The sequence below is a fragment of the Haemaphysalis longicornis genome, unplaced genomic scaffold, assembly GCF_048455015.1.
Source record: "Haemaphysalis longicornis isolate Haplotype H1 unplaced genomic scaffold, Haemaphysalis longicornis Haplotype H1 scaffold_7, whole genome shotgun sequence".
Taxonomy (NCBI): domain Eukaryota; kingdom Metazoa; phylum Arthropoda; class Arachnida; order Ixodida; family Ixodidae; genus Haemaphysalis; species Haemaphysalis longicornis.
Genome location: NW_027526422.1, coordinates 68,018,066 through 68,038,387, shown reverse-complemented (window position 1 = coordinate 68,038,387; position 20,322 = coordinate 68,018,066). Strand labels below are relative to the sequence as shown.

The 20,322-nt window shown below is 47.1% G+C and overlaps 1 protein-coding gene across 1 annotated transcript in view; it reads left to right on the top strand.

Annotated features, from left to right (window-relative positions):
* LOC144144430 (uncharacterized) overlaps window positions 1-20,322 on the top strand; it is a 70,853-nt gene that overhangs the window by 14,903 nt on the left and 35,628 nt on the right. Inside the window, exon 2 of the mRNA XM_077675869.1 lies at window positions 9,545-9,630. Coding sequence (XP_077531995.1) covers window positions 9,545-9,630 — 86 coding nt within the window. The remainder of the gene's footprint in view (window positions 1-9,544; window positions 9,631-20,322) is intronic.

The window sequence follows — 20,322 nt, the reverse complement described above, 5'->3', positions numbered from 1 at the left end:
CTTTCTCGCATGTGGAACTTTATTTAAGCTATAACTGCCGTTTGAGCGATCGGTGACCAAGACATCTGCGTAGCCTGTTTCGATGCTTCCGCGCAGGTATCGCCATCTCTCGGCCGCTCGGCGCAACGCCCGCCGCGGCGAGCGGTCAGCGTAGGTTTGGATCGCGGCAGATATGTGATCGCCGCTTTTAAAATAAGCCTTGACAACAATCCCTAGCACAATTTTTCACCACACTAACACCTACTTTCTCGCATGTGGAACTTCATTTTAGCGATCAGATTGATTCAGAAGAGCAGCGACAAGCGGTTGCTACCGTGGTCTGCGCCGGTTCGAGCCGCTAAGTGTGCCGAGCTGGCAGGTGCCGCCGGCGTGTGCGCGGACTGTTTCCGAAGGCAGGAAACGCTTCACGATGGGCTGATTTATCCATTTTTTGCGAACAAACGCGCGGAATCTACAAATTCACCTCAGCGATCGTCGTAGTTGACCATGGAGCAAAAGAAATTACGCCCACCTCCCCTCGCGGGAACCCTGGTGTGATGCGGCGCTGAAGGGGGTTCCATTGTGCGTTTCCGTTGGGTCGATTACTCGAATTGCGTGAGCAATCGTCGGGTAATGCGAGAGAGAGAGAAAGAGAGAGAGAGAGAGAGAGCAATCGTAGCGCGGACGACCGTCGACTGAGAGACCGGCCGGAGTGCGGCATTCCGCTTGTATGCGCAGCGCGCCCGAAGGAGAGGAGACCGCGAAGAGAGAGGGCGCTGCACATGCGCACAGCGCGCTTGCGCCACGCGCAGCGCCGCCCACCGGCGGAGTGAGAGAGCGCGCCGCACTGCACGCGCCACAGATGTTGGGGGAGAGGGCGCGCTATCACAGCGAGAGGAGAGGGGGTGAGCGGAGGAGAGACGCAGATGTGCGGACGCGGACAACGACGACGCAGGAAGGGCAGGGCCGCCGGAAAGAGGTGCTCCTCTCAGCGTCGCATCTAAAACAGTGGGCGGAGCGACGCCGAAGACGCATCGCATGCGCGCATCGGGTCATGTGTCTCAAATTTACGCGTACGACTAGTCGTGGCGACAGTCGTAACGATCAGTCGCATGCAAATCGCGTCTTCCAATCGTACATGTGTCCAGCGCTTAATTTGCAGACGCCGCCATGCAGGAGGGGCGCTTATCTTTCGCAGTGCCAGCCGCAAGCGGTGATATGGGCGATAAGTACGTCATCTGACGCCGTTTAATATTACCGCAGGTAGATATGTAATCGCACACATCCACTTGCGCTTATCTGATTGTTATGCCTAGCAACCGAAAAGAACGCACCCCGAAGAGCATGCTGTGCTTTCCGTCGAACTTTTTGTGCGACTACGTAACTGCTTGCGGTGATATTGCGGCTCGTCAAACAACGAAGCTTTTCGCGCGTGACACCACTTCCGGATGGCAATGCGACACAGAAGTCTCCTTGTGGGTGGTGGCGTTCGCTGATTAGACGGGCCTATGCGAAATGACTACAGGCGGAAGCCTACATCGGCGAATGCGAATATCGAGCTTTCTCCAACCCAACGGACGCCAGCAGGTGTCGCCAGCATGCTCCGGAGCGATGCGCTCGCTTGCCCTAGGCAAGCCTTACGCGCCCTGTACAGCGTAATGGTGAATTTAGAAATTCTTTTTGTAGCATAAGCTCCACTGGCCAAGGTTGAGCAGTTTCGCGTGGACCTTGAAGGGCCGTGCTGCGCAAGCGCGAGGAGCATTGGATTGGTTTGGATGGGATTGGATTTGAATTGGATTGAATTAAGCTAGATTGTATTGAATTGGATTGGAAATCCAATCCAATTGGAGTACGGGTGTATAGAGAATTGGGTCTGCACATTCGCCGGTCTGCGCATTCCATAGGAGTGACGTCATAGCCGCGGCAGACGCACTGGCGCTGGCGCGTGCCCAGCTGTGCGCCTCAGTTGCGGAGTAGCCAAGTCTGACGCTGCGCCGGAGCCGCTTGATAGCTGTTTCGCGTGGCTCCTGGGGCCCTATTATCGACTGCACATATTCCCGGGCAATTCGCCATGTTTTTTTGCGCAAGCAATCAGGGACGTGCGCAATCAGTTACATAAGTGACGTGCGCAATCCGTGACGTGCTGCCTGTAGCGAGCGCTGCCTGTAGGGGCGCCACTGAAATCCCCCTCGCGGCCCGTTTCGAAAGCAGTCGCGGGAGTTTTAGGTCCACTCACCCCTGTCGCCGTTGCTTTCGGGGCACATTCGCGACTGATATTTTCCATTTGTATGCGTTGGAAATACATATCAATGTGGAGCAGTCACTTTCTTCGCAAATGTTGTGTATTCACGACAGTGTAAATTCTTCTGACGCGATGTTAGGCTGGTACATTCGGTCCGCATAAGCGCCAGGTGGGTGTCACAGGCCGGCCTCGAGAAACTGCATATACGTGGAGCTGGTTGTAATTCCACGGCCCTGAAATCTACAACAGTACCTCCGTAAGCAGCATTCTTTTAGATACTCATGTTACGTAAATCAGTTCCGTGTGCTTACATAATCTAGCGGAGCACAGCTCGCCAGTTACGCTTCGTATCTCAGATAATGATCACTACCCTGAACAAGGCAATGTGGCATAAATTCTAGGGACATTCTACGAAACAAGTACGATGGATAACGCGAATTATATTTGGGAATCAGCACACCACAAAGAATTTACTGCTGGGTCGTCTTGTTCATCATCTGCTACATATATTCTCCGCTTATATTGCACGTCCGCGACTAAACGCTTCCTCGAAACATCGCATATGACATAGGCAGCCTGCAGAATCTAGCAAAAATGTGAAATCAGAGGGCCTCATTGGGTACAACACTCTTCCAACGACATCTTTCATAGCTTGTGACTACGTGTATACTTACCGTATACTTCGAAAAATGCGTCCGCTGAGTGGTCAGCTGTTCGTTAAAGTCGAAAAAATAAATAGATGTGAACGCGCAGCTTGTGTGTGTGTGTGTGTGTGTGTGTGTGTGTGTGTGTGTGTGTGTGTGTGTGTGTGTGTGTGTGTGTGTGTGTGTGTGTGTGTGTGTGTGTGATTACTAAAACGTCCATTCCTTGATTTCGCTCCGCACTTGAACACAAAGTCCATTAAGCGTCCCTCTCCCGTACCCCCCACCCCCCTGTTTTGCGAAATAGCAGTGCATTTAGCATCTAGTGGTCTGGTAAGTTCTACCTGGCTTAAGTTTAACGATCGTCTTTAGCATTTCCGAAGCGACGCTGCTTTTTTTTTAATTCCCGTACGGGCTATTTCGTTTCTCCTGGAGTTGCAGGCCGTTTGTTTTTCCGTGGTTTCATTAACAAACATTGGTTCTTGCTATAAGACGTTAATGGGCAGATATTTCATGACGCAGAGCCTTCTAATATACTTGACATTTTCGCGTGGCCTTTATTCCCATAAAAGGCACAAGTTATTATCAGGTATTCGGTAATCACATCCCCGAATAATATTTTTCTAGTACGTATATTTTCGAAACAAATCCGCATTCGTTGTCCGCGCTTCAAAACGAAACCAGCGTCTCACTGTGCGAGTACGAGGTCTAAAAAATGCGCCAAAAGAATTCACTTCCGCCTGACGTATTCGGAGGTGACAGTGGTGATATGCTGCTGCTGTCGCCGACACCCGTAAGAGCGGCGAAGAAGCGCGCACTCCGCGTCCCCGGATAGCTCTTGTTGGCGTTCGAGCAGTCTATCAGAAGTTTGCCTGTAATCAGAGGCAAAAGAAAAACCACCATTCATTATGCCCAGCCGGCCCACCAATTGCCGTAATGACATCGCACTGATTCACATTTTCTTTCTTCATATCTCGGCACCCAGAACTTTAATTTACACCCATTTAATATTTAGGTTGGATTTTCTGTTCGCTCATGCGTAGATTTTACAGGATAAGCATTCTATCAATCTACAAACGTAAGCCCTCTGGATGAGCCAGCGTGTTGCCACACCTGACGTCACCAAATCGGGGAAACAGTGCGAGAAAATGGCATTGTGGAAGGCACTCTTATCGTTAAATTCGGGTAAATCTACACCATAAACTTCGAATGGGGGCTATACCACACAATTTAGACTTAACTCTGGCAATTGTAAACAACAATACATGAAGCAAAGAAGGTAGCCAAACTCGTAGTTGGAAACGAAGAGCTCAGTGCTGGTAAAGAAATAGTGCGCCTATGACGGCTGAATGACAATATGCCAAGTGCCGGGAATACTTGAGTGGTGGCTGCGTAACAAACAGTGTCAAGTGCGGGACAACCAAAGCAGGTTCACAAGAACACTCTGGTCGTCTGTACATAACGTTGTCTCTTTCTGTGCTGTTTTCCTAATTTGGGTTAAAACGAGTGTGAGATATTGACTAACTTGATTTCCGCGTTTCTCCCTCGTCGAACTCCGTAATTCGAAATGGTGGAGTGCGTCTAGGTCGGTGCGCTGTCACCACAATTGATGGCTAGTGGCGGCCGAGCAGCAAAGACTATGGTATACCCGCGCGTGCAACAGTGTATTGTCAGTATATGCCGATGTCATGCCTTCTCACGGACACACGGGCACGAGTTCAGACTCGACCATCAATTATAAGCTTACAGAAACGGCACTGTGAGTTAGGGGTTGCGTGTGCACCACTCCCTGTACTTGACCTCGCGCCTTCAAGCAAAATGTACAGAACGATGACGGCAGCGTCGTGACTACCAACGTACGTCTAACGCGATGCTCGCGTCTGTTCATGATCGAATGGGCCTCAGTAGTTCACTTTTTTTGTATCAGTCACTCAGCACACCGTCACCAAGCTGAAATGCAAGACGGGTCAAGAGAAACATGTGGACAATTAGCTGTGAGTAAGAGCTGCCGACAGAAATAAAAACACTCCTTCAGCAGCGAGTAAAATGTGAACGAATAGAAATGCGATATGAAGTATACTTCATATCAGCTTTCGTGAGATTAAGTTGAAGGTAAATTAGGGCGAATTTGTGTTATTCATACTTAACTACCTACTCATGGATACACGGTGCGTCAGACAGAGGTTGTTGTGGGACACCGTTTCCACAGTCTTCGGCCTTTGTCCGGTTCGAGAAGCACGTTCTGAATTGCTAAGGAAGAAGGACTTAAGGCGTTGGTCTCCATTGTGTGGTGTCTGCCTCCTACCCGTCTGCAATACAGGCTTCACAGACGTTGACTCTAGTTTTGCTTATCGAATAACATAAGCACGATATCTGTACTACCAGGCTTTGTACCTTTAAATTATTAAATTTATGGATTTTGAAAGTGGCGCGTCATCGTCTGCTTGTCTGGCCCAATTTCGGAAGTTTCGGAAATTTCGGAGCAATGTGCTGTTTTTCTCATTATTTGATGTGTGCGGCCCGATCATGCAAGCCGAACCACTCACACCATGGAATCGTAACCATGTATGTGCTTTTACGTATCGGCTGTGGGCTGGGTGCCGTGGAGACTGAGCAGCGCGGTCAAGTCAATTGCCTGTCACTGCGATTCACTGCGTTCGATTCCCATCAACCCAACGATTGCGGAACGCCAGTCGTCCAATAAAACGTCGTTGCAACCAATGATTCGGTATGCAGAAGACCTCCCTAAAAACCATTCGACGCTTCAATTAATACAGCATCCTTCTACCCACCGCCGATGCAACAGGCCCTCCTCATGCGCACTTATTTCGATGCTAAAAGTTTGAATTTCAGCGGCGTCGATAGTTGAACACTAAGCGCCGACTGTGTGAACGGTGTTAGAGCGCACTCTGGTTCCTTGTTTAGCTTTGCGTCCATCCTCTTTTTAGCAAAATGCCCCGCTGAAATCAGCTCTAACTCTAGTCTTAGATGCAATGCGCCCGTGTGTCGGATATTTCCCGACATTGGCAAGTTATGGCAGAGCCACGTGAGCACTCCTTAGTTCAAAGCGCCGTCGACAGTCTTGATCGCGCGAGCATACCCCACCCCCCCTCAAAAAAAAAAAAAAGCACTATGGATAGACAGGAGAAAGTAGATGCTCCAACTAGCTTTCCCCAATTTCTCCAGCACTTACCTGACCAATTTTAGGGAAAACCGGCTGAACGTTAAAACAAAGGACTACGTATTAACAAATAAGTGACAAGGACAACGCTGGACTACGAACTGAACGTTTATTACAAGGGTCAGACAAAAATACGTAAAGTGAATGCACAGCAACGTCCTTTCAAGGCCGAAAAAGCTATTGCGAAAATAGGTCCCTTTCTTGCCCGGTGAACTGCATTTTCGGACACGTCGGCATCAGGGACAGGTGCCGGCATAAGTAATTGGAACAAGGATTTATGATTATCACAAAATATATCTCTTACTGGCTATATGACAGCCAATACCAGTTTACAGGAATATTTTTTTTCTCTAATTGATGACTTCTTAAAACGCAAACCAATGCAGTTAGGCAGTTTCCGGAAAAAGAAATCTCTGTAAATTTACGAGACCGTGTTCCAATTGTTTTTGACGGCACCTGTAGACTTTTTTCTTTCTTGGAGAGCAACGCCGATGGGCTGCTCACGCATCCACTGCCTTTTCCGTCAATTAGAACTGCTTCCATGGTTTCAATCGGTAGCTTATTTTTGTTCTTTCCTGCCATAGCAATGTCAAACAGGCAGCGCTGCACCTGCTCTGTCGGCAATACGTACTCAAAATTCGTGCAGCCTTCGTTTTCAAAAGTTCTGCGTATTCTCTTGCCATGTCATTCACGCGCCGGCCTGTCTAGCCCACATATTCTTTGCCTCAGGGCCCCAGCGGTATGCTGTAAACAACGCCTTTGATGCCCTCACAGTATCTTGTCCGGTGATTCATCTTGCATATTTGTTCATCTGGGGCATTGTTTCCTTGACCGGACAGGGTGTATGCCTTCAAGGGGCTCAGCACACCACCTTCACACGCTGTCATGCTGCTATTTTCTTTATATCTTGGGACAGCCCGTGCAGAACCACAGTGACCTTCTTTGTTTCCTCAGTTGTGTTCGTCGTGATTTCGTCCTTGCACTTGTGCTTAGGTCTCTGCAGAATTGACTAGCACACAGCTATGAATAATTGGTCGTGATACCCAGCCTGCTTAAATGGAGCCCCTTCCTTGCCGAAGCTCACGCGCATCCGGTGGTGACAAGACCTCTGAACGGCTGACATGAGGGCAGGGAAAATCGGTACAGCTGGAGTAAGCAATCTCTTATTAGAGCACCACCAGTAGTCGAGAAGCCAGCGTTGATGAGTGGTTGCCGCATAGTTGCCCGCTTTGTGCACTAGCGCGATGATGAAGATGACAGCGCTCGTTGGTGGCTTCCTTCCACTTTCTCAACCTGTGTGCTACAAGATACATACGGTATTTTTGCGATTCTAGAACACCTCGATTCTAAGGACAATCCCCTACTTTCAGAACAAAATAAATTTCAAAAAAATATTGCATGCGAATCTTAGCAAGCAGTCTAAGCAACCATCGCAAGGAGGATTTCGGACGCGTGTTAGCGGGTCCCAGTTGATGTTGTGACTATGTCATTCATTCATGAAGTGTTCAATTACAAACCACTTCGACGGAACAGTAGACTCTCTGTGGGACACAGAAAGCAGCGGCTCAAACGGTGCAACGGACTCGAGTGGCAGTGAGGGTGGCATAGTGTCAGACGTAAGCAGTGGGTTCACAGTCTGTACGAATTTTTCTCTTGAGTGTTTGTAAATGAAACATTATTCCTTGCTCCCGTCTCGTCGACGTACCGCCCCAATATCGTGTGTGTGTGGGATAAGCGGTGTAAGTTAAGTTTTGTGAACCTAAGCACTTCCCCTCACTTTTGGCATCACGATCGTAGAGAAAAGGGTGTGCTTAAAAACAAGTAAATACGGCATATATATATATATATATATATATATATATATATATATATATATATATATATATATATATATATATATATATATATATATATATATATATATATATATATATATATATATATATATATATATATATATATATATATATATATAAATACGGCATATATATATATAAAGTAAAACTTTGCAGACGGTAGAGAACACAAGAAAACTTTGAACAAGGTAAAACCACGATTGTGGCCAAACGTTTCAGCAAAGAGACTTGATGAAAGCAAGTCTGACGAAAACAAGTCTCTTTGCTGAAACGTTAGCAAAAAGCAAAAATCGTGCTTTGACCTTGTTCAAAGTTTCCTTTTCTTGTATATATATATATATATATATATATATATATATTAATATGACAGGAATTAAGGGTTGGCAGTCAAGAAAACCTGGGAAAGCAAAGGGGAGGTTGTGGTGGGTCATAGAAAGAGATGAAGACTTTTTTGAGTCGAAAAGAAAGTGGTGAAAAAATGCCCGCCGGGTGGGATCCGAACCCACGACCTCCAGAATACCGGTCTGGTGCGATAACCACTACGCTACCGGCGGGGCTGTTTCCCCAGCACTTTCTCGGGTATTTATGTTCAGGTATTTTTTGTTTCCTGCACTTGGGGGTAGTAGCCAGCGCCACTCGGACTACTCGGGGTGAAGGGGACCTTCTTTTTAACCCCCGGGCCGTGACTCGAGTGTCTACGACATGTCGAGAGTGGTCGACCAGCGTTAAACCCTCTTAAGCTCCCTTTGGCACCAAGACTGCCAGAACAGAGGCCCTCGCTAAGCATGTGGCGAATCAGAAAATTGGAAATGAGGGGCTCAGAGAAATAAGACAGGAAATAAGGGTTGGCAGTCAAGAAAACCTGGGAAAGCAAAGGGGAGCTTGTGGTGGGTCATAGAAAGAGATGAAGAATTTTTTTAGTCGAAAAGAAAGTGGTGAAAAAATGGTTAAAAAGTGGGGGTTAAAAAGAAGGTCCCCTTCACCCCGAGTAGTCCGAGTGGCGCTGGCTACTACCCCCAAGTGCAGAAAACAAAAAATACCTTTACAGAAAGATACGGGACGAGGGACTCAGTAAGGACACATATCAAGGTTGCAGTCGTCATTGCCAGTGCTATTCGGCTGTTTCCGAGATATTTAATAGTGCCGAATGACGTGTGTTTGTAATGTTTATTTAATATAGTGCTAAATAGGCGAAAATATAAGTCTAGAAAAAATCAGCCGTTTTTCCGGGAGCGGGAGTCGAACCCACATCTCCGCATAACGCGTGCGGTGCGTTATATATATATATATATATATATATATATATATATATATATATATATATATATATATATATATATATATATATATATATATATATACAGAGTGAAATAAGTCGACTGTCACGTTTTCCTTTTTCTGTTGCCAACAGATACAGCCCTGAAGAAGAAAGAAGTTTCTAACTCCGAAACGGTTGGCAACAAAAGACGGGAAATGTGTCAGTCGACTTTCACTACTTCTATACTGGCCCATCGAACCTCATGCATATATATATTATATATATTGTACATCTAGCTAGCGGTGTGGGCCATCTTGCTTGAAGTATTAGGGCAATTAGCATTATATGACTGTCGGTATATTACTTAAACTGTTATTTCTACCCTAGCTGAAGACCAAACGCAAGAAAATAACGATACTGTTACAACCCCAAGGGATGCTGACCCGTATGACTGCAAAAATGCCACACAAAAGGTAAATATACCAAAATTCTGCATCATTCCCTAATATATACAAACATGGTATATACCCTCGTATATAGCTCACTTTGCGTCGACGTGGGTTCAGCAGTAAGTGATTATCTCAAACACTTTCAAAGCTGGAGAGAAAGTTCGTGTATATTCATGAATGCTCAATCCGTACTTAGAAACGTACCTGCACATTAACAGGCTCATCACCCCTTCTTGTGTATATGATTTGCAGCCAATAGCAGACTGAGTTCCCTTGTCCCAAATATTTACTTTAAAACGGTGTCCTACTTTTCACTGCGCGCGTCGCGTCCTACGGAATATTCGTATGTTGGCCTTGAGATGTCGGGAAGCGGGAAGGTTTGCGTGGTCGCTGGGTACCAACATCCAGCATTTTACAGTGGCACCTGAAAGCAGTTTTTTGTAAGGGTACTGCTTCTCTTCCCGTGTCCACCGGCTGTGCGGTGAACAAGATATTTTTGCTACATCAGCAGCTCTTGGGACCGAACCTAGGCGCGTGTGTTTGTGAGGCAGGATCATTCATAATCGGCCACGAGTGATAGGTGTTTAACAAGTTACGCTTGCGGGCTTCATATTGAAATTGTGTACCTGGTTATATCCCGGAAGCGGACAAAAGTTCACCAGAGCGTATTCTTTTCTCTTCGAATTGAAACAGCAGCTTGAGAAAACGCGCCATCGCAGCTTCGCATTCAAGTAACCCTCTGCTGCACGCGGGATTATCCAGAAATACACGGGTATGTGTCATGTACGTTTTCGGCGTCGTCTGCACCAGGCCGTGGAGTGGAGAAGGGATTGAGAATACCAGGCTAACCCAGGTGTTCCGAATCCTTCCTCCACTCGAACCTCCAGTGGAGGAGATCCTTGACAGCGGTTTCCCCATGCATAAGCATTGCGGAATCCTACACTCAACCCAGTGGAGGGAGCCAATGGCGTGGAGGAGGGACTCAGAATAAGGCCCTAAGTGTTGATTGACTGATTGATTATAAAGTTTAAGGTGGCGGGTCAGGCTACCGCGGCTGGTCAGCCTGTGTTCCTTTGAAACCGTTGCACATGAGGCGTATGTGTAGAGTAATGGTTTACGCACTTGTCTGTCTTCGGTTTTTTTTTCTGTTTTAGCTGAAGTTACGTAAAACATTAGGGCGATACGGTGCTTACAACGCCGGGTATTTAAGACGACAGTATTTCTTGGGATTCTTAAACCCGAAAATATTGGTTGCTAGTGCCTGTCTGTCTGTCTGTCTGTCTGTCTGTCTGTCTGTCTGTCTGTCTGTCCTTCGATTGAGCTACCCGACGGAAACTTAACTGAATTATTGGACGAGAGGTTTCTACAGGCAGAACCCTTCAAACCATTAAATCAGTCGTAATAGTTCAGACTTGTCATCATTTTTTCCCGCAAAAGAAAAACGTTAGGAATATTTGAGGCTAGGCATCAAAACACAAATAAAATTTGCATTGGTCTTTAGTTGAAAACATATGCGTGCTTGATTTTTGCCTCCTAAAGTGGAAAAATACACGTTGAAAACAATGTTCTGATACAAAAATACAAAAACGGCTCGCGCCGAAGCCTAGACCTTGTAACGACATTCGAATTCGAAAACTATAGAGATTCCAAGTGATGGCGGTGCGAGCAGCGGAACGCAGAAAAGTTGAATTGACTTGAGCATAACTCCACCGTGTTTATCGTTTGAGGAGCGGTACGGCAGGGGAAAGCGCGAGATGTGGGCGAAGGGGAAATAAGATGCATTTACGTGACAAAGGTGATACATTACAAGGCTATCCCCTTTCGACGATATTTGCAGCAAAAAAAGCATATACACGGCCTTCTTTCCCCTTATGTATGGCGTATATTGTTTTCCCATAAAATGATGATGTTTAAATAAACAGTGGACGCTACTTGGCTAACAGGGTGCGAGAATCCGCGCCCGCACAGTCTTTCAACAGCGGGAGCTCGTTACCGTGACATGGCTGTCGTGATGACGCGCTTTCTTAATTGGGCTCGATCTTCACAGGCCGCGTAAGCACTTGCTAGCCTGTGCGCCCGCATCGCACACGTAGCGCTTGTGTAGGTTGATAGAACGGCAGCCACGATTGTGCAAGGAGCAATGGGTAAAGTTCTCACGAAAACTGGAATTGCAAGGTACCCTATGAACTCACGCGAGTGTGTGTGTCCCATACGCAATACAATTGACTAACACTTTGCCTTAATTGTTAGAGGTACACCGTCAGTGCCTACTTCGCAAAACTGTCGTTAAAGGACCTTCATAATGAAAAAGCTGGGTGGAGACAGGTGCCCTTGTGGGTCGTTCTTTATGGAGTGATCGTTTGTAAATTTGCGGTACTGCTGCTTCTAGTGGCACCAGAACGGCAAGACATGATCAGCCTTTCTGCGGGCTTGCAGCCTTTAAACCCAGCCGCAAAACAGGAATACGTAACACGTAATTATACTGCCGAGTGGTTATATGTCCTGCTTTACAAGCAGAGTGACTGCGTTTAATGCTCAGAACGTTTTGAATACGCACAAACATTTTGTTAAGATTTCTGTTTGGTGGGCTCATGCGTCATGGTACCGTCAGATCTTACGCGTCGTTGCACGCACGGCCACACAAATAGCCAGAGAAAAAGTTTTCGTAAAATAAATTGCTGTAATCTGTCGCTATGAAATTTCATAATAATGTTTATGTAAGCCATACTATCACTATTTCACCCAACTTTAGAAATAACTTTCGCCCATGGTCATACAGCCCAGCTTGAATATAACGCTTGGTAACCTTCAACACGCACAGTCCAGAAATAAATATAGCCCATGATCATTCGAGCTAGTAAAGGGGAAACACAGCGGTCATATTGTGGTGGTGATCACTTACGAACTGTTTTATGGGTTGGTGGAAGTAGGTGTATTAAAGCGAACCTTTGGTGTTCTATCTGACGGCGTCTGTAACGCGCGAACGCCGAAGGGGATGAAAAACACGCTTGCTGTGACCGGGATCGAACCTGGGTCGCTCGCGTGTATATCCGATTGGTCCATTTCGACATGGTCGAATCTGTTTGGAAAACGTAGACGACAACCAAAGAATTCGTTATGAGTAAGCTTGCGTTCACCCATTGTCGTCGTTTGACGGAAGGGCGGATAATTTTTATTGGCGATTTCAGGACTTTTCTGCCCTTAAACTATTAGGATACTGTAGTACTGGTAGTCGGTGTATTTTAATGGCTCAAGAGCAAGAAAGGTAACATAGGGACAAAAATGTTCAATGTTCATTTTAAGTTCAGGTGACGTTAAAATATTGATGACCGTAATAGGATGTCCCTAAGCATGTTATATATGAATTTTGAGGGTATATATAAAAAAATGCGAGGGGGGTCATGATGACATGATAATTATGGAACGGCGGGAAGACGTCCAGAACCGAGACACGTGAGGCACAGTGAGGGTCCTGGCCCGCACAAAATAAACTTCAGTACGTCTTCGCATTTCAGGAGGTCTGGAGTAGCATTTGGTATGAAATAAAGTGCCTCAGCGCAGGTTACAACGTGTTTTCTTGTAACCGTCGCCTGTAACTACTGAAGGACAACATTGTGTTTTGTAGGTATTAACACATATTTTCACATAGCGATGGTGCTACAAGGTTGCGGTTATGATATATTTGGCATAGATAGATTCAAGATCAAGCGGTAAGTGTTGAGAGGCTTCACAGTTTTTACACAATACACCTGGAATTTTCTTTCCGGGATCAAAACCAATATCACCGGCTTTAGACTTCATTACCGTGTCTGCGTACCCCGGAGTACTCTCTCAAGTCCTCCTTTAGTTCAATTTTAGCAGATTTACACCAGTTTTCTACCTTAGTGAGCCCGGCCTTCCCCCTCGTGGTAGGCCTAGAAAAACGTACGATCTATAGAATGGCGTGGAACGTCCACCCAACAGTAGCAACCTGCAGAAAATAAGAGTGCCTGCGAGATATCCGTGTTTGCTGACCAAATTGGTCACCAGTTTCTGCTCTACATCAAAGCTGCTGAGCACCGGTGCTTCTTCGTCAGCGGCTGTTTCTGCCTAATTCCTTTCATACTGTTCTCATCCGCCACCCAAAATGCGGCCGTTAACCGGATGCGGGGGTACAGGTACTTTAATTTCACCCACGGTAGAAAACTACGCGTCATTCAGGCTTATCACAGATGTGAATATCTGAGCCACATTCATAAGCGGCTCGGATGACGGTTTATGCAGTAGTTTTCATTTCTACTATCAGGGCCTTTTGTGAAGCGTTGTTCGCTCCTTGAGATCCGTTTCTTTGAGTAATAACAAGCTGTCGCTGGAACTACTGTCGTCACTTCATGGCCGTATCCGACAACATGTCGTTACAGGCCACCGCTCCACGGATCTTCCACCTGTCGTGTACGCCGCGCGTTTTTACTACAAGCAGAACAAAAAACAACAAGAATAAAGTTGTCAGACGAGTTGTCAGTTGTCAGTCGAGCTTCCAGTTGGCAGACGAGTTTACTCGGATTGCTTGTAGCTCTTAAAAAAAACTCCGACATCCGATGGGAGTGACGATTTGCACAGAAACCATGCCGCGGTGGTCCCATGGTGCGCACTGCTACTGGCCGCACGGGAGGATTCCTCCGTCCTGTCACTGACACACGTCACTGCTACACGGGTTCTAACTGATACCTTCTTCGAGTCTCACTCGAAGCCAGGTGGACCCATAGTGGGACGAATTCAGGATTTCGGCATATGACACAAGTCCCAATCAAAGGCGCGAACTATAAAACCCATATATGCAAGGCGGAATGCTCTCGTTCGGACAAGTTCAGTAGTAAAGGAAAGGTGGTCACTCTTCGCAGCGACAATCACGCGACCAGCAAGCGCAGATTGTCTTCTCAGAAGTGAGGGATAACATACAGGCGAATATTACACTGAACGAAGCACCGAATTTCGGCTATGAAACTCTTTCACGTCTTGGAAGCCAGGCACAGTTTTAAAGGACGCTCAAAGAAACACGCATAACTGCTGTCTGAAGGAGCTCCAAGCGCAACTCAGTAAGCTGGCGGTTGAGTAGGCTGTGAACCTATGCGAGGAAAATTGGCTTATGTTGTGCGACGACATGCACCGCGTTTGCCGCATCCTTGTAGATGATAAGGCGTCCTTGGCTAGGCTGTCAGCATGTTCGTTTCCCGCTACACCAACGTGCGACGGGATCCCTTGGAATTTCATGGTGAAGCCTTCATGCTTGGGCAGCTTTTGTAGAAGTAGGGATCGCTGACAGGTTTTTTCCACAGGTATACCCCACTGCAACAGGTAAAGGGCTGATTTTGAAGCACTGAATATTGCGACTTTTTGTCCTTCAACCGATGACAGTTGGCGCAAAGCAGCTTCTATGGCAACGCACGCGCTCCCTGTAGATGAAACGAAAGGCGTCACCCTGGCAGCCCACGAAATATTCGAAATGGGTATGAAAAAAGCTGCCCCAACACCCCACCACCGTGACCCCACCATTGTGCCAACCGATCAATCAGTGCATATGTGCAAAGAGCCCCGTATTCCCGTTCCAAATGCCCCAGCACCAGTGATCGTGCTTCAGCAATAGGTATACAACGCTTCGAGCGCATTTGAAGGATGGTCATTGCACAATACACACTCTCATGGGACCAAGGCGGGTCCAAAGTAGCCCTTTGTCCAGGCCATTTGGAACACAGCTCTACAAGAGTATTTAGGGTTGCATATGCACGAGACTCTACCCTTAATCGTAGATGCCGCAGTAATGTTAATCCTGCACTTGTTTCTCTGAGGCGCAACACTTGCATAAGCAAACGTCAAGACGCCTGAAGACAGAGAGGTGTTGACTATGCCTCATGGAGAATCTTGTTTTTTCCAGCTGCTTGAGGAGCGCCATAAGACAGCCTAAACCATTTCCTGTGTAAGGATTCCAACCGCTGGTATTGTGTCTCTGAAGGCAATATAAGAGGCAGCTGATAGAACATGCGGTTCAAGATTAAGGCTTCGTGCAACTTGGTCATAGGGGCTGGCACGTCACACCGGCAATTCTCCGCAGTGCATTAAGTCTGGGCGTCACAGAGGAGACTGTAGAATTGGCAGCCTTTCACCGATTCAACCTATGGTCGATAACAATTCCTAGAAATCGCACATGAGTAGCTTGGAGGATGGGAATGCCATTCAGGTCTATTATGAGACGTGCCGACCTGCGTCGCTCACAAGGAAATAGAACAAAGCACGCTTCCTCCGCTGGCAGTGTCAGCCCTTCTGTTGAAACATACGTTTGAATAGACGAAACAGCATGTTGTGCTATTACACACAAGCGCTTTGTCTAGTATCCGGTGAGCCAGACGCAGATGTCGTCCGCATATACGGACGTACGAGCTTTTGACCGCTGATTCTCTCTATCCACATTTTCCATCCACACCTGCATGAAATGGTCGGTTAAGAAAACTCGAATGAAACGGAGTAGGTTACCTGTTACCTCAATTTCGAGCAGATGACTCAAAATCCCACTTTTCAAGATACAGTCGTATGCCCTAGCTTCATCAAGAAATAGAGGAATCGTGGACAAACCATATGGTATATTATGTTCCCTGTGGCTGACCAAATCCAGCATACTGTCTTGGGCGCTCAGCCGCTGGCGGAGTCATGCAGGCGGGAAGCTTTTTCCGATGCTCTAGCCACCACATCAGACTGGCCAAGACTAGCTTTTCCATGAGCTTTGAGACACAAGAAGTAAGCGATACCGGCCTTTATGATAAGAGGTCTCCTGTATCCTTGTTAGGTTTAGGAACCGGTACCACCGAGGCCAGCTTCCACGACGACGGTATGTCGCTGGTCGTCCAGATATGGTAAAAAACTCAGGAGACTGCGCTGGGACTCCAACGGCAAGTTAATCAGCATTTGGTTCTTGATGCCGTCAGAGCCGACTGCACACCGTTTCCGTAAGCAAGCGAGGGCTCTTTGAAGCTCCCTAAGCGGGAATGGGGTATCCATTGCTGAAACTGAGGAGCAAGCGCAAGCCGTTTACACACTACTGCGTAATGGCGGTGACACTTCTGGAACGTATGGTGATGTCGAATATGCGTACATCTCAGCGAGCTCTCAGCCAGAGATGGTAAAGTCTGTGGGAATATACGTAACAGCATCTTTATAATCAGGGTTCTGCATACCTGGTTGGCCCCTGTTCTACTCACGTGCCGTCAGGCTCACGTGAACGTGGTATGTACTATTCCACAACGTTGACATTTCAAATTAATAGTTTTGCGAATTTTGTGAACCAAGGGCAAAGTTCCTTGTTCTTGGCCAACCTACCAAAGTGTGTATGTGGCACGAAAAACGAAACAACAACGACAACAATTTCAGATTTATGGCTGGCAGTGTGAGGAGGTGGCTGCAGTGGGAGGCAGCGCTGCACAGCTGTACCGCCGAAGATCAACAGGCCCTGGGCCGAATAGCAAGAGAGGCCGCTGACTCCCATGGGGTCGGCCGAACCCTTGCAAAAAAAGAAGACATAAGACCAGTCTTCTTATTTGGGCCCATTAAAGTCTTGTCTCTCTCTCTCTCCGGGATAGCGCAATGAGCTGCTACTGTGCCGACGTGGGTTTGAAATACCCTAACATCATGCTTGTATTTTACTTATTTACGCTTCCAAGCAGCGGCCATTTTCTTCACGCAATAAAACTACGGCGATGACGGTTTTTTGCCGCATTGTGAACTTAAGGCTTTTGCCTTAAAATTAATGTCCACGTACTTTGAATGCATACAGGAAGAAGGCAACACGCTTGCAGTCATCGTTGGCGACTCTAATGCGGATGTGTCCAAACCGATGAATTCGTGGCCTCTGATGTTCGTGAAGAATCGTCTCCAGTTTGGGCTGAATGTACCTGAATGTACCGCCACAGCCATCAGGTCACGAATGAAAACTCTTCTAACGTGTATCTCTTCATGCTAAGTGATTTTTTGGTGTTTTCTCTTTGGTGCATCGAACAGCTTTTCTGGCCATCCACTTAGGTAGCACAGGATCGCTACGCAGTCGTTTTTTGGCTCCACCGACTTCATTCCTGTAGAGGAGCTACTTCCCAGTATCCTGAGGTCCGGCAGCACTTGGACATCAGGGCTGAGCAGCAACACCTCCTATAATACTGCTCGCTAAAGCATTCCTCCGCACCGCACCTAACCAACGCACGACTTGGAGCCTGGCCCACGTCTCCCCATTCTTGGTCCCGCCCCCACCAGCCAAAAATGTGTTGGGTAGACTACCACTCCACTACTTGTCGGTGGGCGGCTGTGTAGTGATGTGGCAACGCTTGCAGTTCGTGTTAAGTTGTTACTGCCTCCAAGCCATTGGCCCAGTGAAAAGGCAGCATCATTGCCCTGTAGCACTTTCGCTTTCCCCCCCTCCTATAAACACTACGCTTATCCTCAGCAGCGTAAAAAGCGCAACAAAATTGAAAAACGTGTTTTCAGTCACACAATCGGATGAAATGTGTTTGCGATTCCAGGCCTGTTTCTGAGTCCTCAAACGTGACACACAGCACTTTGATGGATTGGTGCAAAATGACGAGTTGAATTATGAGCTACATATACCTGGAAAATTTTTTTATTTCTGTGCACACATATGCGCAATGGCGGATGAAATTTAAGTGCCGTAGCTGTGACCGCAGGGTCATTAGCGTGACGGATGACATCATCGCTTGTCACTCAAAGCGTTCATTCTCGCATATTGTCGGCTAGTGCGTGTGCGATAAACCATTAAACACCACATAGCCCGTGAACAACGGCAGCATTATTTACCACAGGACACGTACTTTATCCGCACCCAGGCCATACCAAAAGCTCCGCCATGGCTATTTAGCCGTACACTTAGGAAGGGTTCAGAGTCAATTGAGCACTTTGCAGCCCGAAAGCGCAGCTGTGGTGTCAGGGCGTTGTCTGTAGCGAATACAACATGCTGCGACAAAGCGTTTTGCAGCAACGGCAAGTTTATATGTGACTTCAAGTGTGAACTCGCCATCTGGAGGCGAGCGGGAGTATTGTAGTGATGGTCACTTCCACTTGCTTTTAGTTCCATGATGCACTGCAGGTTTACTCCTTTTCGTGCCCGTTTCTGATCCCAGCTATCGAGCTTCGATGTTATAATGCAGCCACACAATTGTTCAACACGGAAAGCCCTTCTGCAGTGACGCTGTTTATGCCTTGGTTTTCTCATACACCGTGCTCGGAGAAATCGGCATAGACTGGAAAGCATACAGGGCAGCTGTATATGGCTGAGGTTCCATTCATTTTTCTTCTCTTTCAGTAAAAACGCGCAGGCATAGGCGATCCACCTGTGTTTTGTGTTTCCTTCTTGGAGGTCTCGTATTTTCACGTTTTTGCAGGAGTTTTTTGGTCCAGCTTGAAGGACTTCCACGGCGACATTTTGAGTGGTGTCTAAGCATGTGCACACCACCGATTACCATTCATGAGTGCACGGGTGAAGAAGGGAAGGGGAGGTGGGGGGGGGTTGTGAGATGCATGAGCAACCAGGCTTCATGTGCTTACCGATGACATGCCCGTTGTGCTGGTGGGAGATTTCAACGTGCAAGGACGTCTCATGGCCCGATGCACATGTACCCCATCGTGGTCGTCCGTGGTCTAGCGGTTTGGAATGGTGCGTTACACCGGCACTAAAATACCTACGACGCGGGAGGGAGATGGGCAGCCTTGCGTTGTCCGGAAGTATAAAACTCTAACCCTTCCAAGTTCCATCAAGCTAATTCACTAGGAAGGATGCTCGATCGTAAATTACTACAACCAAACGTGTTTTTTTTTGTGAAGTTCATGGACAGCTTTGCCGGCCATTCTTCTTCACAAAGTGTAAAGGCAGTGAATTTTTTCGTCTCGAGAGTTAGCGTGTTCTGTTGCCTTCTTGAAGAGCTCCTAGCGTGACGAATCACCCGGTGTTTTTTTCAGTACAGACACGAGAACCTTGCAGGACTTCCGAAGCGACGTTTTGGGCGGTGTCTTTCCCATTAAAGCGCGCACTTATCACCGGTCGCTCCTTTATGCGCGCAAGGGGTGGGTAGGGGATAAGGACGTGCACGCGTAGCCAGGCTTCACGCGCTTCATCTTTTTGCCATAACTAGTTAGATCACAGTGAAGGAATAAATGACACACGACTCCTTTCTGCTGTCAACACATGGCCGTCTACGGAGTGAGTGTAGTTACAGAAAATGGCTGCAACTGTTGTTTTATCGAAGCTATGTCGAATCAAACTTATGTGACAATTATACGACAATTTGCAGCTAAGAGGACTCTAACAATAAGGCGAGTTTCGTCTGTTTTTCTTAATTGCGTAGTTCGCAGGGGAGTTGTAATTTACGTTACAGAATTTCCGTCTGCTGTCAATACACATGCTCCTACGGGAGGGGAACAGACAGCCCATATTTGTCCGCCAGAATAAAATACTACTCTTTCCAAGTTTCATTCAGCTAATAACTTGTAAGTATTATATATCCATCGCAAATTACAAACAAACGTGTTTTGTTTTGTGCACTCCATGGACTGCGCCCAGCTTCGCTTGTCGTCCTTCACAGAATAGAACGGCACTAAATTCTTTTTTTGGGGGAGGAGGGGGGGGGGTGTAAGGGTGAAATACAGAAGCGAATTATACTTGTTGTGACAACCATCCGCGAGCCGCAG